Source organism: Musca autumnalis, unplaced genomic scaffold (genome assembly GCF_047663935.1).
Source record: "Musca autumnalis isolate F117 unplaced genomic scaffold, ASM4766393v1 scaffold_1, whole genome shotgun sequence".
Classification (NCBI taxonomy): domain Eukaryota; kingdom Metazoa; phylum Arthropoda; class Insecta; order Diptera; family Muscidae; genus Musca; species Musca autumnalis.
The window spans coordinates 133,697,705-133,713,076 of NW_027411644.1; the positions used below are offsets into that span (position 1 = coordinate 133,697,705).

The following is a 15,372-nucleotide window of genomic DNA, read 5'->3' on the forward strand; positions in this document are numbered from 1 at the left end:
TCCAAGCTTGGCCGGAGGGTTGTCTGCTCAATGTCCTCAAACAGCGTGGAGTGCCTGACTGTATCAAAGGCTTTTGATAAGTCAAGCGCCACCATCACTGTTCTATCGCACGGCCGTCTCTGGTTGAGTCCTTTACAAATATATGTGGTAATGGCGTGTAGCGCTGTTGTCGTGCTGTACTGCTTACGGAATCCATGCTGATGATCGGCAACTTGATAGCTATTTCTGATACTGGGGAGGAGCAAGGCCTCAAGTGTCTTTGCTACGGGCGACAAAAGCGAAATCGGTCTGTACGATTCACTTTTGCTGGCATCCATGCCTGGCTTCCGTAGTGGGACCACCCTGCCCATTTTCCAGACTTCGGGAACAACGAGGGTGGCTAGCGACAAGTTGAAGACTTTGGTGAGATACTCGACTCCCGGCTCATCCAGCTGCTTCAAAATTCATGGAGATTCCATCAGGGCCCAACGCTTTATATGATTTAGCGTTCCTGATGGCATTGGCAACATCATCCATTGTAAATTGTGGTGGCTCATCCTCGGCAGGAAGAGATCTGATGCGACGTAATACTCTTCTCTTCGACCTGTCACTCTCGGGATGCTCGCCAAACTGTCGATTGAAATTACTTGCGCACCTCTTCGGGTCAGTCAACGTAACGTCGCCAAACGTGACTGAGGTCCTATCTTCCCTTCTTCCAGGGTTCGAGAGTGACTTAACCGATGCCCACAATTCACCTATACCGGCTCCAATGTTGCAGCTCTTCAGATGATTTAACCATTTGTTCCGCTTATGCTCGCCGACCAGCCTGTTAACTTCCAGTGTCAGCTCCCTGAATCTGGGGTCATTGGGGTTGAATCGACGAAGCTCATCACGCTCATTTGCTAATCCCGTCGCATCTGCTGGGAAATTTGGTCTTATTTCGGGTATTCGACCAGCAGGTATATGGCGAGCGGCTGCAGCAGTGATGATGTTCCGGAACGTCCTTTCCGCTACCCGAACATGAGAAGGATTGGACAGTTCTCTGAAGCGGTGATTGGTGAACTCTCTGAAACTCGGCCAATCAGCTTTTTTTGTGATTGACGAACGTGCGGCGTTCAGAGATGATGAAGTCGGGTGGTCTACTAATGGAGACAATTATGGGGAGATGGTCTGATCAAAGGGAAATGACGGGTTGCCAGGTAGCGTTATTTGTCAGACCAGGTGACACGATGGTTATGTCAGGCGAACTGTGACAGTCTCCTCTAATTCTGGTAGGGGCGTCCTTATTGACCGTGCAAAACGTAGAGCTATCAATCTGCTCAGCCAGCGCTGTACCTCTCTGGTAGTTTCCGAGGGCCGAATGCCACATCTCATGATGCGCATTAAAATCCCCCAGGACCAGACAATTATGACCTTGCAAGAGCGGTCTAATGTCAGGCCTATAATCAGGGATACAGCTATTTCTCGGCGGGGTGTATACATTCAGAAACTCTATCTCGGCAGCTCCACACCTGACTGCTACCCCCATACATTCCAAGTACGGGTCATTAGAGACAGGCTCAAGCGAGATAGGTCTATATTGGGCAGACTGGTGCAATAGGAAAGCCAATCCCCCATCTCCACTTCTGGTAGGATCTTTCCTCAGAACATTGTAACCATCACAATGCTCTAAGCTGTGGTTGTTGTTTAGCTTGGTTTCCTGCACCGCCGCGACCTTGATGTTCTTCCGACTCATAAAATCTACTATCTCCTCGATCTTACCTCGGAGTCCATTGCAATTCAATTGCAAAAAGGCTGCATTTTCGGGGATTGGGACAACAACGGCTGGTGTTAAAGGCAGCGTGTGCGGTTGTTGCTGTGGTTGTTGTTTAGCTTGGTTTCCTGCACCGCCGCGACCTTGATGTTCTTCCGACTCATAAAATCTACTATCTCCTCGATCTTACCTCGGAGTCCATTGCAATTCAATTGCAAAAAGGCTGCATTTTCGGGGATTGGGACAACAACGGCTGGTGTTAAAGGCAGCGTGTGCGGTTGTTGCCGAGGGGACTGCGGGGGAGTTTCGTAATCAGACGACGAGGGAGTCTCGTAATCCGACGACGACTCACTGGGGACTGTGTTCACGCAGCATGCAGCAACATAGTCCCTGTCGTAGTCCCTCACGTGGACGAGTCCAGAGCAACCCCTTAGATGCACCCACTCCTGACATCTATTGCATCTCACCGAAGGTTGGATGTGGGTGAAGATGTGGATGTGACAAACTGAGCACAGATATATTGGTCCTGGGTTTTCCTCCGTCCCGGCTCGGACCAATAGAATTCGGAGCAGGCATTCCGGGATATGCTGCTCCCAATACAGGAAAACGAAACAAATACAAACATGTACACACTGTAGTGGCAGCCGCTGGCCGGAACATTGGTTTTGTGTTGTTCCGGGTCAATCCGGTACGAAAGAACCCGCTGCCGTGGGATTGGGATTTATATGGAACGGTTGGTTATTATAGATTAAATTCAAATTCAATAAAAAATAACTTTTCTAAGAACGACTTTCTGCCGTAATGGCAAAATTAAAGAAATAACTGCAACGAAAAACTTGCATGCACTCGGTAAGGAAGCTAAAAATGTAATGTTGATTATAGTAACACTAATTGTAATTGCATGATCGGGAACATCCTAATACGGGTTTTTCGATAAAGAAGTACATCTGTTATTGAAGATGATACCAATTTTCCTCTCTACAACTTAATCTTTCAATACTTTAACAAGATGAACACAATGGACTACAAGGTCTCCGAATGAAGTGGCTGCCTATATGACAGCTGCACGTCCTTTAACCTAACGTAACCTATTGAAGATGGATTTTATCGGTCCATGTTTTAAATAGAAGGTTCGGAATTTAGATGTATACCACTATTTTGTAGAAAATTGTCAGTATAGGTCCATAGTGCCCGTAAAACAATACCGCCATATTTGAGATATTTTGTTGATTTTAGCCACATTGTACAATAGAAACGTATGCAATATTGATCTTGGTCTTCGGTTGAGGTACAAACATTTCTTGTCGAAAATGTTCGGCGTAGCCCCACGTTTCGTCATAGCACCCTTAGGACGACACCGCCCTATAGCGGTATTTTGGAGTTCGGCCTCAAAAAATGTTGATATTTGGTCTTCCTTACAGTTCTTACAGAAAAAATTGGTGAAGATCCATGTTTTGAAGCACGAAACACGGCGAATTTAACACTGTTCTGATCATTTATATACCATTGATTAGCGTAATTTCGAATCTTCTGACTCGCGACAGTGGAATATGATAGAATATATAAGACGACCCCATAAAATACATTTTTGTCGTTGCTTGCGGTCGGAACACCGGAATGTATTTACTTTCCAAAATAATAACTCAAAAATGATTGCATCACTCCAAACCACTAATAATAACAAATAATAATTAAATAAAATAATTATTAGAACTTTCATATATTGGTGAATCTAAAACATAAAATTTCACTTGCAGTTTGTGCATATACGGTTTTCGCTAAAAAATTGAAAAATGTCCACCAAAAATCGTCAATATAGGTCCATGTTTTGGAATAACCCCCATATAACGGTACCCCTTATTTTCGGTATTTTTGACCGAACTAGCTGAAACTTGACATTTCAGGTTCTCGGTGGCCCCGAAACTTCTCTATCATAGGTCCATGTTTTGATATATCCCTCATAGAAAGGTACCAACAGATTGAAGAAATTTTTATAAACATTTTTGACCTAATTTAGGCATTTGGGGTATACGTGGTCGAGCAATTTTTGAACCTAACAGGAAACTAATTATTCAATTTTAGTTCAGAATATTTTATGGTGGAGGGTATAAAAAGTTCGGCCCGGCCGAACGTAATGTTTTTTTACTTAATAATTTTAAGTACTTATTGTTTTTGTGTTTTTTTATTTTGTTAAATTATACAAATGTATTTAAATTATTTTGTAGTAAAATGGATGAAGTATCGTATTTATAAACCTGCAATATTGGGAGCTGTTCTTCTTCCACCAATATAACGATTCTGTATCGAGGCTGCTATTACCAGACAGCAACTACCGTATTATCATATTTTAGTACCTTAATGATTTCAAATTGTTGTGGGCAAATACCCAATGCTAAATTGGGAAATACTGAGTTAATACCCAATGTATGGTATTTATTTGGGTATTTACTAGAGTTGGGCAATCTCGTTCAATTGAACGATCCGGATCACTATCTCGTTCAATGGACACCGGTAATTTCATTGACCAAACTGCGTATATTTCATATCACACGTTGGTTTTTATGATGTTACTCATTGGTCTTTGCATAAGAACAGTGATCCGGATCGGTCAATTGAACGAGATTGCCCAACTCTAGTATTTACTAAATTGAATCGCAAATATAGCTTCTGGAGAAATATTCTTGGGTTTTGGTAGTGAAATTGTATCGAAATTGACAGTATAACCCCCATACAATCGTACTTCCTGATTTTAAAACAAAATTGACTAACATTCAGCTTAGTGAGTTCTTAATGGGTAAAAAATATCATTCTAAAAATTGGCAACATATGTCCATATTTTTATGTATTTGCCCACATTTTTCGAAGGAATTAACGTGATTTGGTTGTAAAATGTTGCTAATAATCTCAAAGTACCTTAACCTGGGTGAAACAGTTACGGAGTATATCGAAACGTGGACCCATATTTTGACACGATTTCAGAGTCGAAACCTAAGAATATATCAAAAATTCGATACTTGGCATTCAATTTATTAAAAACCCACCAAGGGTATGGAAAAGAGTGGGTTTTTTCCGGATAATTACCATCTCTACATATAAGAACTTCGCCTTTACGATTATGTTAAGTAAACCACCCACAAACTCTACACTCAGAAACAACATTTTTAAATGGTTAAGTTGTGCCACATCACTAGTATTATAAAGTAATATAAATGAGTATTATAAAATATTTGTATTAATGTCATATATACTTACTGTCAAAATTTAAGCTTATAGTAGCATTACTTTCGCCCAGTTCATTTTTTCCATTAACCTTATATTTGCCAGCATCTTCGACCGTTACATCTTTTAGTTCAAGAGTGGCAAAGTAGGAATGACCATCTTTTTTAACAATTATCTGAAAATTGCAAAATAGTCATAAAATTAATGATAATAAAAAATGTAATAATACTAATAATAATAAAATTAAATAAAGTCACTTGCAGATCCCCACTAATTACACTGTGCTACAGTGAAAATTTGCAGGGGTTTTTATGCATAAATTCGGTATTGTGGAAGTCCATGTAAGACGAAAATACCGTTGGTTTCTTTGGGTCACTTCGTTTTTTTTTTTAATTTATAAGGGTAAATATAGTGAAAAACGGGGTTTCTTGGATTTTCAACTTAAAACGGACATAACTTCTTTTTTCCACAACGGACTTTTACAACTTATATTTTTTAAAAATATGAAAAACATCTCTTTCGAACAAACCATAATTTTTAAAAATCGGTTAATTTATAGTGATTTAATTGTGACAAAACGCATTAAAAACAGGAAAATGGTTTTCCTCGTGCACTAGGCTGCGTAGAAGACACCTGCAAACTTATTCACTTTTATCTAGAAGGAAATTTAGTTAGATTTACAAAATGGGAAAAACCAATGAAATTGGTTGAAAAATGCTTGAGTTATGTCATCTTTAGTGTTTTAACTTTTTGGGTTTTCCTTTATAAAAGTTGGTACGTTTGTGCGTATGATTGTACTTTGAATTTGTCTACTTAATAATTACGCACAAGGTACCAATCTTTTATAAAGAAAAAACCAACAAGTAAAAAAGCATTAAGTTCGGCCGGGCCGAACTTTTCATACCCTCCACCATAAAATATTCATTCCTGTCCCCAACTTTAAGTGAGTACGTTAAAATGTCAGATAATGTACATAAAATGCTGCATTCGGGAGGCCCTTTTTTATGGTGCCTATATCTAACTGTTGACAATTTTTGGTGGGCTAGAAATTGGGAGGTACTGTTATATAGGGGTTATAATAAAACATGGGTCTATGTTGAGAGTTTTTGATGGGAGCCTTTAATGTGAAATAACTCCTAATTCGCTTAAAAAATTTAGCTAGAATCCTCAAAATATCGAAAATCGGTACATAACGTGGGAACTTCAAATGTCATTAACAGCTAGTTCGGAGGTATCTGGGCTATACGAAAATATGAACTTAAATGAACAATTTTTGTTGCAGAATTTTTGTTGACTTTTAAATTTCATATTACAGAAAGTTCGTCCAAAAATAAAGCTAAGGTACGGAAAATCGGGAGGTTTGTTTTGGGGCTATACAAAAACATGGACCTACGTTCGGTTAAACATTTTAAGTAAAATCCTCAAAGTACCGAAAATCGGGAAGTATCGTTATATTGGAGCTATGTTGAAAATTGTTGATGCAGATGCGTGGTGACCACTACAACCTTCAAATGTCAAATTACAGTTAGTTCTGTTAAAAATTGTATCTAAAATGGCCAAATTACTGAAAATTGGGAGGTACCGTTACATGGGAGCTATATCCGAACATGGACCTATGTTGGCAATTTTTGATGGAGAGATGTTGTGACCACTAAGAACTTCAAATGTCAAATTACTGCTAGTTCGGTTTAATATTGTAGCTAAAATCATCAAATTACTGAAAATCGGGAGGTACCGTTATATGGGGGCTTTCTTGACAATTTTTGGTGGAGAGGTGTGGTGACCACTAAGAATTTCAAATGTCAAATGTTCAAATTACAGATAATTCGGTTAAAACTTGTTGGTAAAATTCTCAAAATACCTGAAATCGGGCGGTAACGTTATATGGGGGCTATTCCAAAACATGGACCTATGTCCACTAGTTATATAAGTTTATTGACATTTAAGAACCCTAAATGTCAATTGATAGCTAAATCGGTCTGAAAATGTAGATAAAAACGTCAAAATGTCGTAAATCGGGGGTTATATGGGGGCTATACCAACACGTGGACCTAGGTCCACAACTTTTGTTATATAAATTTAGTTACACTTAAGAACCCTAAATGTCAAATTATAGCTAAATCGGTCTGAAAATGTAGCTACAAACGTCAAAATACCGCAAATCGGGGGGTACCGTTATATGGGGGCTATACCAAAACTTGGACCTATGTCCACAACTTCTGTTATATAAGTTTATTGACATTTAAGAACCCTAAATGTCAAATTATAGCTACATCGGTCTGAAAATGTAGCTAAAAACGTCAAAATACCGCAAATCGGGGGTACCGTTATATGGGGGCTATACCAAAACGTGGACCTATGCCCACAACTTTTGTTATATAAGTTTATTGACACTTAAGAACCCTAAATGTCAAATTATAGCTACATCGGTCTGAAAATGTAGCTAAAAACGTCAAAATACCGCAAATCGGGGGGTACCGTTATATGGGGGCTATACCAAAACGTGGACCTATGTCCACAACTTCTAATATATAAGTTTATTAACACTTAAGAACCCTAAATGTCAAATTATAGCTACATCGGTCTGATAATGTAGATAAAAACGTCAAAATACCGTATATCTGGGGGTACCGTTATATGGGGGCTATACCAAAACGTGGACCTATGTCCACAACTTTTGTTATATAAGTTTATTGATACTTAAGAACCCTAAATGTTAAATTATAGCTAAATCGGTCTGAAAATGTAGCTAAAAACGTCAAAATACCGCAAATCGGGGGGTACCGTTATATGGGGGCTATACCAAAACGTGGACCTATGTCCACAAGTTTTGTTATATATGTTTATTGATACTTAAGAACCCTAAATGTCAAATTATAGCCAAATCGGTCTGAAAATGTAGCTAAAAACGTCAAAATACCGTAAATCGGGGGGTACCGTTATATGGGGGCTATACCAAAACGTGGACCGATATAGCCCATCATCGAACTTGACCTGCCTGCAAACAAAAGACGCATTTTCCCAAAATTTCAGCGTCCTATCTCCATTTTTGTGGATGCTAGAGTGATTACCACAGACGGACGGACGGACGGACGGACGGACGGACGTGCTCAGATCGACTTAGAATTTTACCCTGATCAAGAATATATATACTTTATAGGGTCGCAAATGAGTATTTCAATGCGTTACAAACGGAAAAACAAACTTAATATACCCTCCATACTATGGTGGAGGGTATAAAAAGTTAAAACACTAAAGATGGCATAACTCACGCATTTTTCAACCGATTTCATTGGTTTTGTAAAGCTAACAAAATTTCCTTCTTGATAAAAGTAAATAATTTTGCAGTTTGGTGTCTTCTACGCAGCCTAGAGCACGAGGAATAGCATTTTCCTGTTTTTAATGCGTTTTTATCACACTTTAATCACTATAGCTTAACCATTTGTTACCCGTTTTTTAAAAATTATGGCTTGTTCGAAAGACATGATTTTCACCTTTTAAATAAAAAATAAGCTGAAAAAGTCCGTTGTGGAAAAAGAAGTTATGCCCGCTTTAGGTTGAAAATCCATGAAACCCCGTTTTCCACTACATTTACAGTTATAAAATCAAAAAACGAAGTGACGCAAAGAAACCAAAGGTATTTTCGTCTTCCATGGACTCCCACAAAACTGAACCCCATCAGAACCCCGGCAAAAAAATTTTGTCAACTTTTGTAGCACAGTGTTATCGATGTAAGAAAAATATAATTGACTTAAGAAAATATATATATGTCCTTTATTTTTGTTTCATATATCTACACACAAAAGTAAGCAAACGACTTAAGAAAAGGTAACATAAAACTGTTTCAAGGCCAGCAACGCGGACCGGGCCGGCTAGTCTATATAAATAAAAATCAAACCTAGTTCGTTGGTAATGGCATCAGTTGAGAACGGCTGGACCGATTTGGGTAATGTTCGCCATAACCCGACTTAGGTTTTTCATGCAAAGAAAATTTGACCACGCCCACTTTTCTACAAAAACTACTGAACCTATTTTCCTGAAATTGTCATGGAATGTACAGGGATGGGGCGGGATACTTCCCCTATACCCTATTTCTCTAAAATTTTTATATTTACAATAATTACGAATGTATCGATTTGGAAATTAATTTGCGAGACAATTGTGGTTGTGTCTCCGACCTTACCTGCTTAATTGGGGCCCAAAAACTTGTCCACGCTTTTGAAAATATGTTACATCTACGAAACTACTGAACCGATTTTCCTGGGATTTCCAGGGATGGTCCCCAGTGAAAATGAGATGCGATATTTTTAAAAAACTAAGCGATATTTAAAAAACGCTATATTTGCAAAAATTACGCATGTATCGGTTTAAACATTTACGGAAAGACCCGAGCACACCTGTTTTTTAATATGTTATATCTACAATACTACTGAACCGATTTCCATCAAATTTGCAGCAAAAGCTCAATGTTTGTCGTTGTTATGTATATTTTATAAAATTCGGAGGAGGAGGGGTGCCTTCCCCATGCCTTTCCTTTAAACGCTATATGTACATATAAGGCAAACTTATGATTATATCGGTTTCAGCAATGGGGTTGTGTGTAACCTAGGTACATATCTGAAGCCAAAATCCCGGCCACGTCCATTTTTTAAACATGTTATATCTTGAAAACTGATGATCACACCCACTATTTTCAGTACTTTCCATAACTACTGAACCTAATATCATGCAATTTTCAGAAAATGTTCCAGAATGTCCCGCGGTCCAAAATGCTATATATTTGGAGACGAATTTCTGAGGCCTTTTATTGCAATCGCTATATTTGCTAAAGTTATGAGGGAGGTAGAAAATACCTATTTTTCCATTGTCAAGCATAAAGCCCATAAAAAGTTGTCATTAAAACTCATACAGTAGTTTATTTTTCTTCTTTTTATATCCAATATTTACAAACTATAAATAAACCAAAAAAGTTTTACTACCAGAAACATGTACAACACCTGCAAACTTATTCACTTTTATCTAGAAGGAAATTTAGTTAGATTTACAAAATGGGAAAAACCAATGAAATTGGTTGAAAAATGCTTGAGTTATGTCATCTTTAGTGTTTTAACTTTTTGGGTTTTCCTTTATAAAAGTTGGTACGTTTGTGCGTATGATTGTACTTTGAATTTGTCTACTTAATAATTACGCACAAGGTACCAATCTTTTATAAAGAAAAAACCAACAAGTAAAAAAGCATTAAGTTCGGCCGGGCCGAACTTTTCATACCCTCCACCATAAAATATTCATTCCTGTCCCCAACTTTAAGTGAGTACGTTAAAATGTCAGATAATGTACATAAAATGCTGCATTCGGGAGGCCCTTTTTTATGGTGCCTATATCTAACTGTTGACAATTTTTGGTGGGCTAGAAATTGGGAGGTACTGTTATATAGGGGTTATAATAAAACATGGGTCTATGTTGAGAGTTTTTGATGGGAGCCTTTAATGTGAAATAACTCCTAATTCGCTTAAAAAATTTAGCTAGAATCCTCAAAATATCGAAAATCGGTACATAACGTGGGAACTTCAAATGTCATTAACAGCTAGTTCGGAGGTATCTGGGCTATACGAAAATATGAACTTAAATGAACAATTTTTGTTGCAGAATTTTTGTTGACTTTTAAATTTCATATTACAGAAAGTTCGTCCAAAAATAAAGCTAAGGTACGGAAAATCGGGAGGTTTGTTTTGGGGCTATACAAAAACATGGACCTACGTTCGGTTAAACATTTTAAGTAAAATCCTCAAAGTACCGAAAATCGGGAAGTATCGTTATATTGGAGCTATGTTGAAAATTGTTGATGCAGATGCGTGGTGACCACTACAACCTTCAAATGTCAAATTACAGTTAGTTCTGTTAAAAATTGTATCTAAAATGGCCAAATTACTGAAAATTGGGAGGTACCGTTACATGGGAGCTATATCCGAACATGGACCTATGTTGGCAATTTTTGATGGAGAGATGTTGTGACCACTAAGAACTTCAAATGTCAAATTACTGCTAGTTCGGTTTAATATTGTAGCTAAAATCATCAAATTACTGAAAATCGGGAGGTACCGTTATATGGGGGCTTTCTTGACAATTTTTGGTGGAGAGGTGTGGTGACCACTAAGAATTTCAAATGTCAAATGTTCAAATTACAGATAATTCGGTTAAAACTTGTTGGTAAAATTCTCAAAATACCTGAAATCGGGCGGTAACGTTATATGGGGGCTATTCCAAAACATGGACCTATGTCCACTAGTTATATAAGTTTATTGACATTTAAGAACCCTAAATGTCAATTGATAGCTAAATCGGTCTGAAAATGTAGATAAAAACGTCAAAATGTCGTAAATCGGGGGTTATATGGGGGCTATACCAACACGTGGACCTAGGTCCACAACTTTTGTTATATAAATTTAGTTACACTTAAGAACCCTAAATGTCAAATTATAGCTAAATCGGTCTGAAAATGTAGCTACAAACGTCAAAATACCGCAAATCGGGGGGTACCGTTATATGGGGGCTATACCAAAACTTGGACCTATGTCCACAACTTCTGTTATATAAGTTTATTGACATTTAAGAACCCTAAATGTCAAATTATAGCTACATCGGTCTGAAAATGTAGCTAAAAACGTCAAAATACCGCAAATCGGGGGTACCGTTATATGGGGGCTATACCAAAACGTGGACCTATGCCCACAACTTTTGTTATATAAGTTTATTGACACTTAAGAACCCTAAATGTCAAATTATAGCTACATCGGTCTGAAAATGTAGCTAAAAACGTCAAAATACCGCAAATCGGGGGGTACCGTTATATGGGGGCTATACCAAAACGTGGACCTATGTCCACAACTTCTAATATATAAGTTTATTAACACTTAAGAACCCTAAATGTCAAATTATAGCTACATCGGTCTGATAATGTAGATAAAAACGTCAAAATACCGTATATCTGGGGGTACCGTTATATGGGGGCTATACCAAAACGTGGACCTATGTCCACAACTTTTGTTATATAAGTTTATTGATACTTAAGAACCCTAAATGTTAAATTATAGCTAAATCGGTCTGAAAATGTAGCTAAAAACGTCAAAATACCGCAAATCGGGGGGTACCGTTATATGGGGGCTATACCAAAACGTGGACCTATGTCCACAAGTTTTGTTATATATGTTTATTGATACTTAAGAACCCTAAATGTCAAATTATAGCCAAATCGGTCTGAAAATGTAGCTAAAAACGTCAAAATACCGTAAATCGGGGGGTACCGTTATATGGGGGCTATACCAAAACGTGGACCGATATAGCCCATCATCGAACTTGACCTGCCTGCAAACAAAAGACGCATTTTCCCAAAATTTCAGCGTCCTATCTCCATTTTTGTGGATGCTAGAGTGATTACCACAGACGGACGGACGGACGGACGGACGGACGGACGTGCTCAGATCGACTTAGAATTTTACCCTGATCAAGAATATATATACTTTATAGGGTCGCAAATGAGTATTTCAATGCGTTACAAACGGAAAAACAAACTTAATATACCCTCCATACTATGGTGGAGGGTATAAAAAGTTAAAACACTAAAGATGGCATAACTCACGCATTTTTCAACCGATTTCATTGGTTTTGTAAAGCTAACAAAATTTCCTTCTTGATAAAAGTAAATAATTTTGCAGTTTGGTGTCTTCTACGCAGCCTAGAGCACGAGGAATAGCATTTTCCTGTTTTTAATGCGTTTTTATCACACTTTAATCACTATAGCTTAACCATTTGTTACCCGTTTTTTAAAAATTATGGCTTGTTCGAAAGACATGATTTTCACCTTTTAAATAAAAAATAAGCTGAAAAAGTCCGTTGTGGAAAAAGAAGTTATGCCCGCTTTAGGTTGAAAATCCATGAAACCCCGTTTTCCACTACATTTACAGTTATAAAATCAAAAAACGAAGTGACGCAAAGAAACCAAAGGTATTTTCGTCTTCCATGGACTCCCACAAAACTGAACCCCATCAGAACCCCGGCAAAAAAATTTTGTCAACTTTTGTAGCACAGTGTTATCGATGTAAGAAAAATATAATTGACTTAAGAAAATATATATATGTCCTTTATTTTTGTTTCATATATCTACACACAAAAGTAAGCAAACGACTTAAGAAAAGGTAACATAAAACTGTTTCAAGGCCAGCAACGCGGACCGGGCCGGCTAGTCTATATAAATAAAAATCAAACCTAGTTCGTTGGTAATGGCATCAGTTGAGAACGGCTGGACCGATTTGGGTAATGTTCGCCATAACCCGACTTAGGTTTTTCATGCAAAGAAAATTTGACCACGCCCACTTTTCTACAAAAACTACTGAACCTATTTTCCTGAAATTGTCATGGAATGTACAGGGATGGGGCGGGATACTTCCCCTATACCCTATTTCTCTAAAATTTTTATATTTACAATAATTACGAATGTATCGATTTGGAAATTAATTTGCGAGACAATTGTGGTTGTGTCTCCGACCTTACCTGCTTAATTGGGGCCCAAAAACTTGTCCACGCTTTTGAAAATATGTTACATCTACGAAACTACTGAACCGATTTTCCTGGGATTTCCAGGGATGGTCCCCAGTGAAAATGAGATGCGATATTTTTAAAAAACTAAGCGATATTTAAAAAACGCTATATTTGCAAAAATTACGCATGTATCGGTTTAAACATTTACGGAAAGACCCGAGCACACCTGTTTTTTAATATGTTATATCTACAATACTACTGAACCGATTTCCATCAAATTTGCAGCAAAAGCTCAATGTTTGTCGTTGTTATGTATATTTTATAAAATTCGGAGGAGGAGGGGTGCCTTCCCCATGCCTTTCCTTTAAACGCTATATGTACATATAAGGCAAACTTATGATTATATCGGTTTCAGCAATGGGGTTGTGTGTAACCTAGGTACATATCTGAAGCCAAAATCCCGGCCACGTCCATTTTTTAAACATGTTATATCTTGAAAACTGATGATCACACCCACTATTTTCAGTACTTTCCATAACTACTGAACCTAATATCATGCAATTTTCAGAAAATGTTCCAGAATGTCCCGCGGTCCAAAATGCTATATATTTGGAGACGAATTTCTGAGGCCTTTTATTGCAATCGCTATATTTGCTAAAGTTATGAGGGAGGTAGAAAATACCTATTTTTCCATTGTCAAGCATAAAGCCCATAAAAAGTTGTCATTAAAACTCATACAGTAGTTTATTTTTCTTCTTTTTATATCCAATATTTACAAACTATAAATAAACCAAAAAAGTTTTACTACCAGAAACATGTACAAATATTATATAGCTTATAAAAAGGGACCTCAAATAACATAATATATGTTATCACGAATACCACGAATATTGTCAATTATTTCATATTCCATTTCAGAAAAAACGGATAAATTTTTTTCGCGCTACATCAAAGGCTTTTGATATGTAGGTTAAGAAGTACCTATTTGGTCGCGAGCCAATTTTTGGTTGTTGCGGACAAAAGTTATGGCGCTTTTATTTCGATTTTTAGGAAAGAAAATATTTTAAAAACGCTAATTATTTTAATGAGCACAAAAGTTCTCTCAAAGTGACTTCAGCGAGTAGATTGCATAATACCTGCAAAATGTTACACAGAATTCGCGGAATGTACATAAAATCCATAAATTATTGAATATAAGTCAAGTTTTTTTTAAATTAAGGCCCATTTAGTGGTCATAAAATTACATAAAAAATGGTTGTGTCTCAAAACTTCACGGCGAATCAAATGAGACTACAATCATACAGATTGGTGTTATAGTTTCGATGTTACATCCAAAATAAGCACATATTTTGGTTACAAAAGTATTTTTTTTTTTTTTTTGTTTGAAAAAAATATTTTTTCACATGCATTATGTAGTAGAAAATATTGTAAAAATCTATATGAATACTTCCTTCATTTTGCTTAAATCTCCCAATAAAATAGACGGATTTTGCTTTATTGACATTCATATTAAAGCTTTCCCATTAGGGAAGGTAATTGGGTTGATGAGGATATATCTCAAAGCTTCTGAAATGGAAATAGAGGACAAATAACCCATTTTAATTTATATGCATTTAAAAAAATGCGTAATTATCAAAATCATTTTGTCCGCATGTGATTTTCATGTACAACAAGACCATATTTATTAAGTTGTATATATTTTTCGAAATATAATTTGGACGCTAAGATGTAGCATCGGCTGCATCTTAGCATTAAAAAACCTATAAAATATCGCTAATTTGCGCAAAGTGCATACAATTCTTGTCCGCATCCGATTTCAGTGTCCACCATGAAAATCTACATCGATATATATCTATTTGAAGGCGATCAATCAAGAACCATGGATG

General features: G+C 37.2%; 1 protein-coding gene across 49 annotated transcripts in view; it reads right to left on the reverse strand.

Moving 5' to 3' along the window:
• The window catches only part of bt (projectin protein bent), a 242,254-nt gene that overhangs the window by 187,837 nt on the left and 39,045 nt on the right, over positions 1–15,372 (reverse strand). For all 49 annotated transcript variants that reach the window (XM_073955521.1, XM_073955471.1, XM_073955529.1 and 46 more), the window contains one exon: positions 4,985–5,126. In XM_073955521.1, the coding sequence (XP_073811622.1) occupies positions 4,985–5,126 (142 nt within the window). The remainder of the gene's footprint in view (positions 1–4,984; positions 5,127–15,372) is intronic.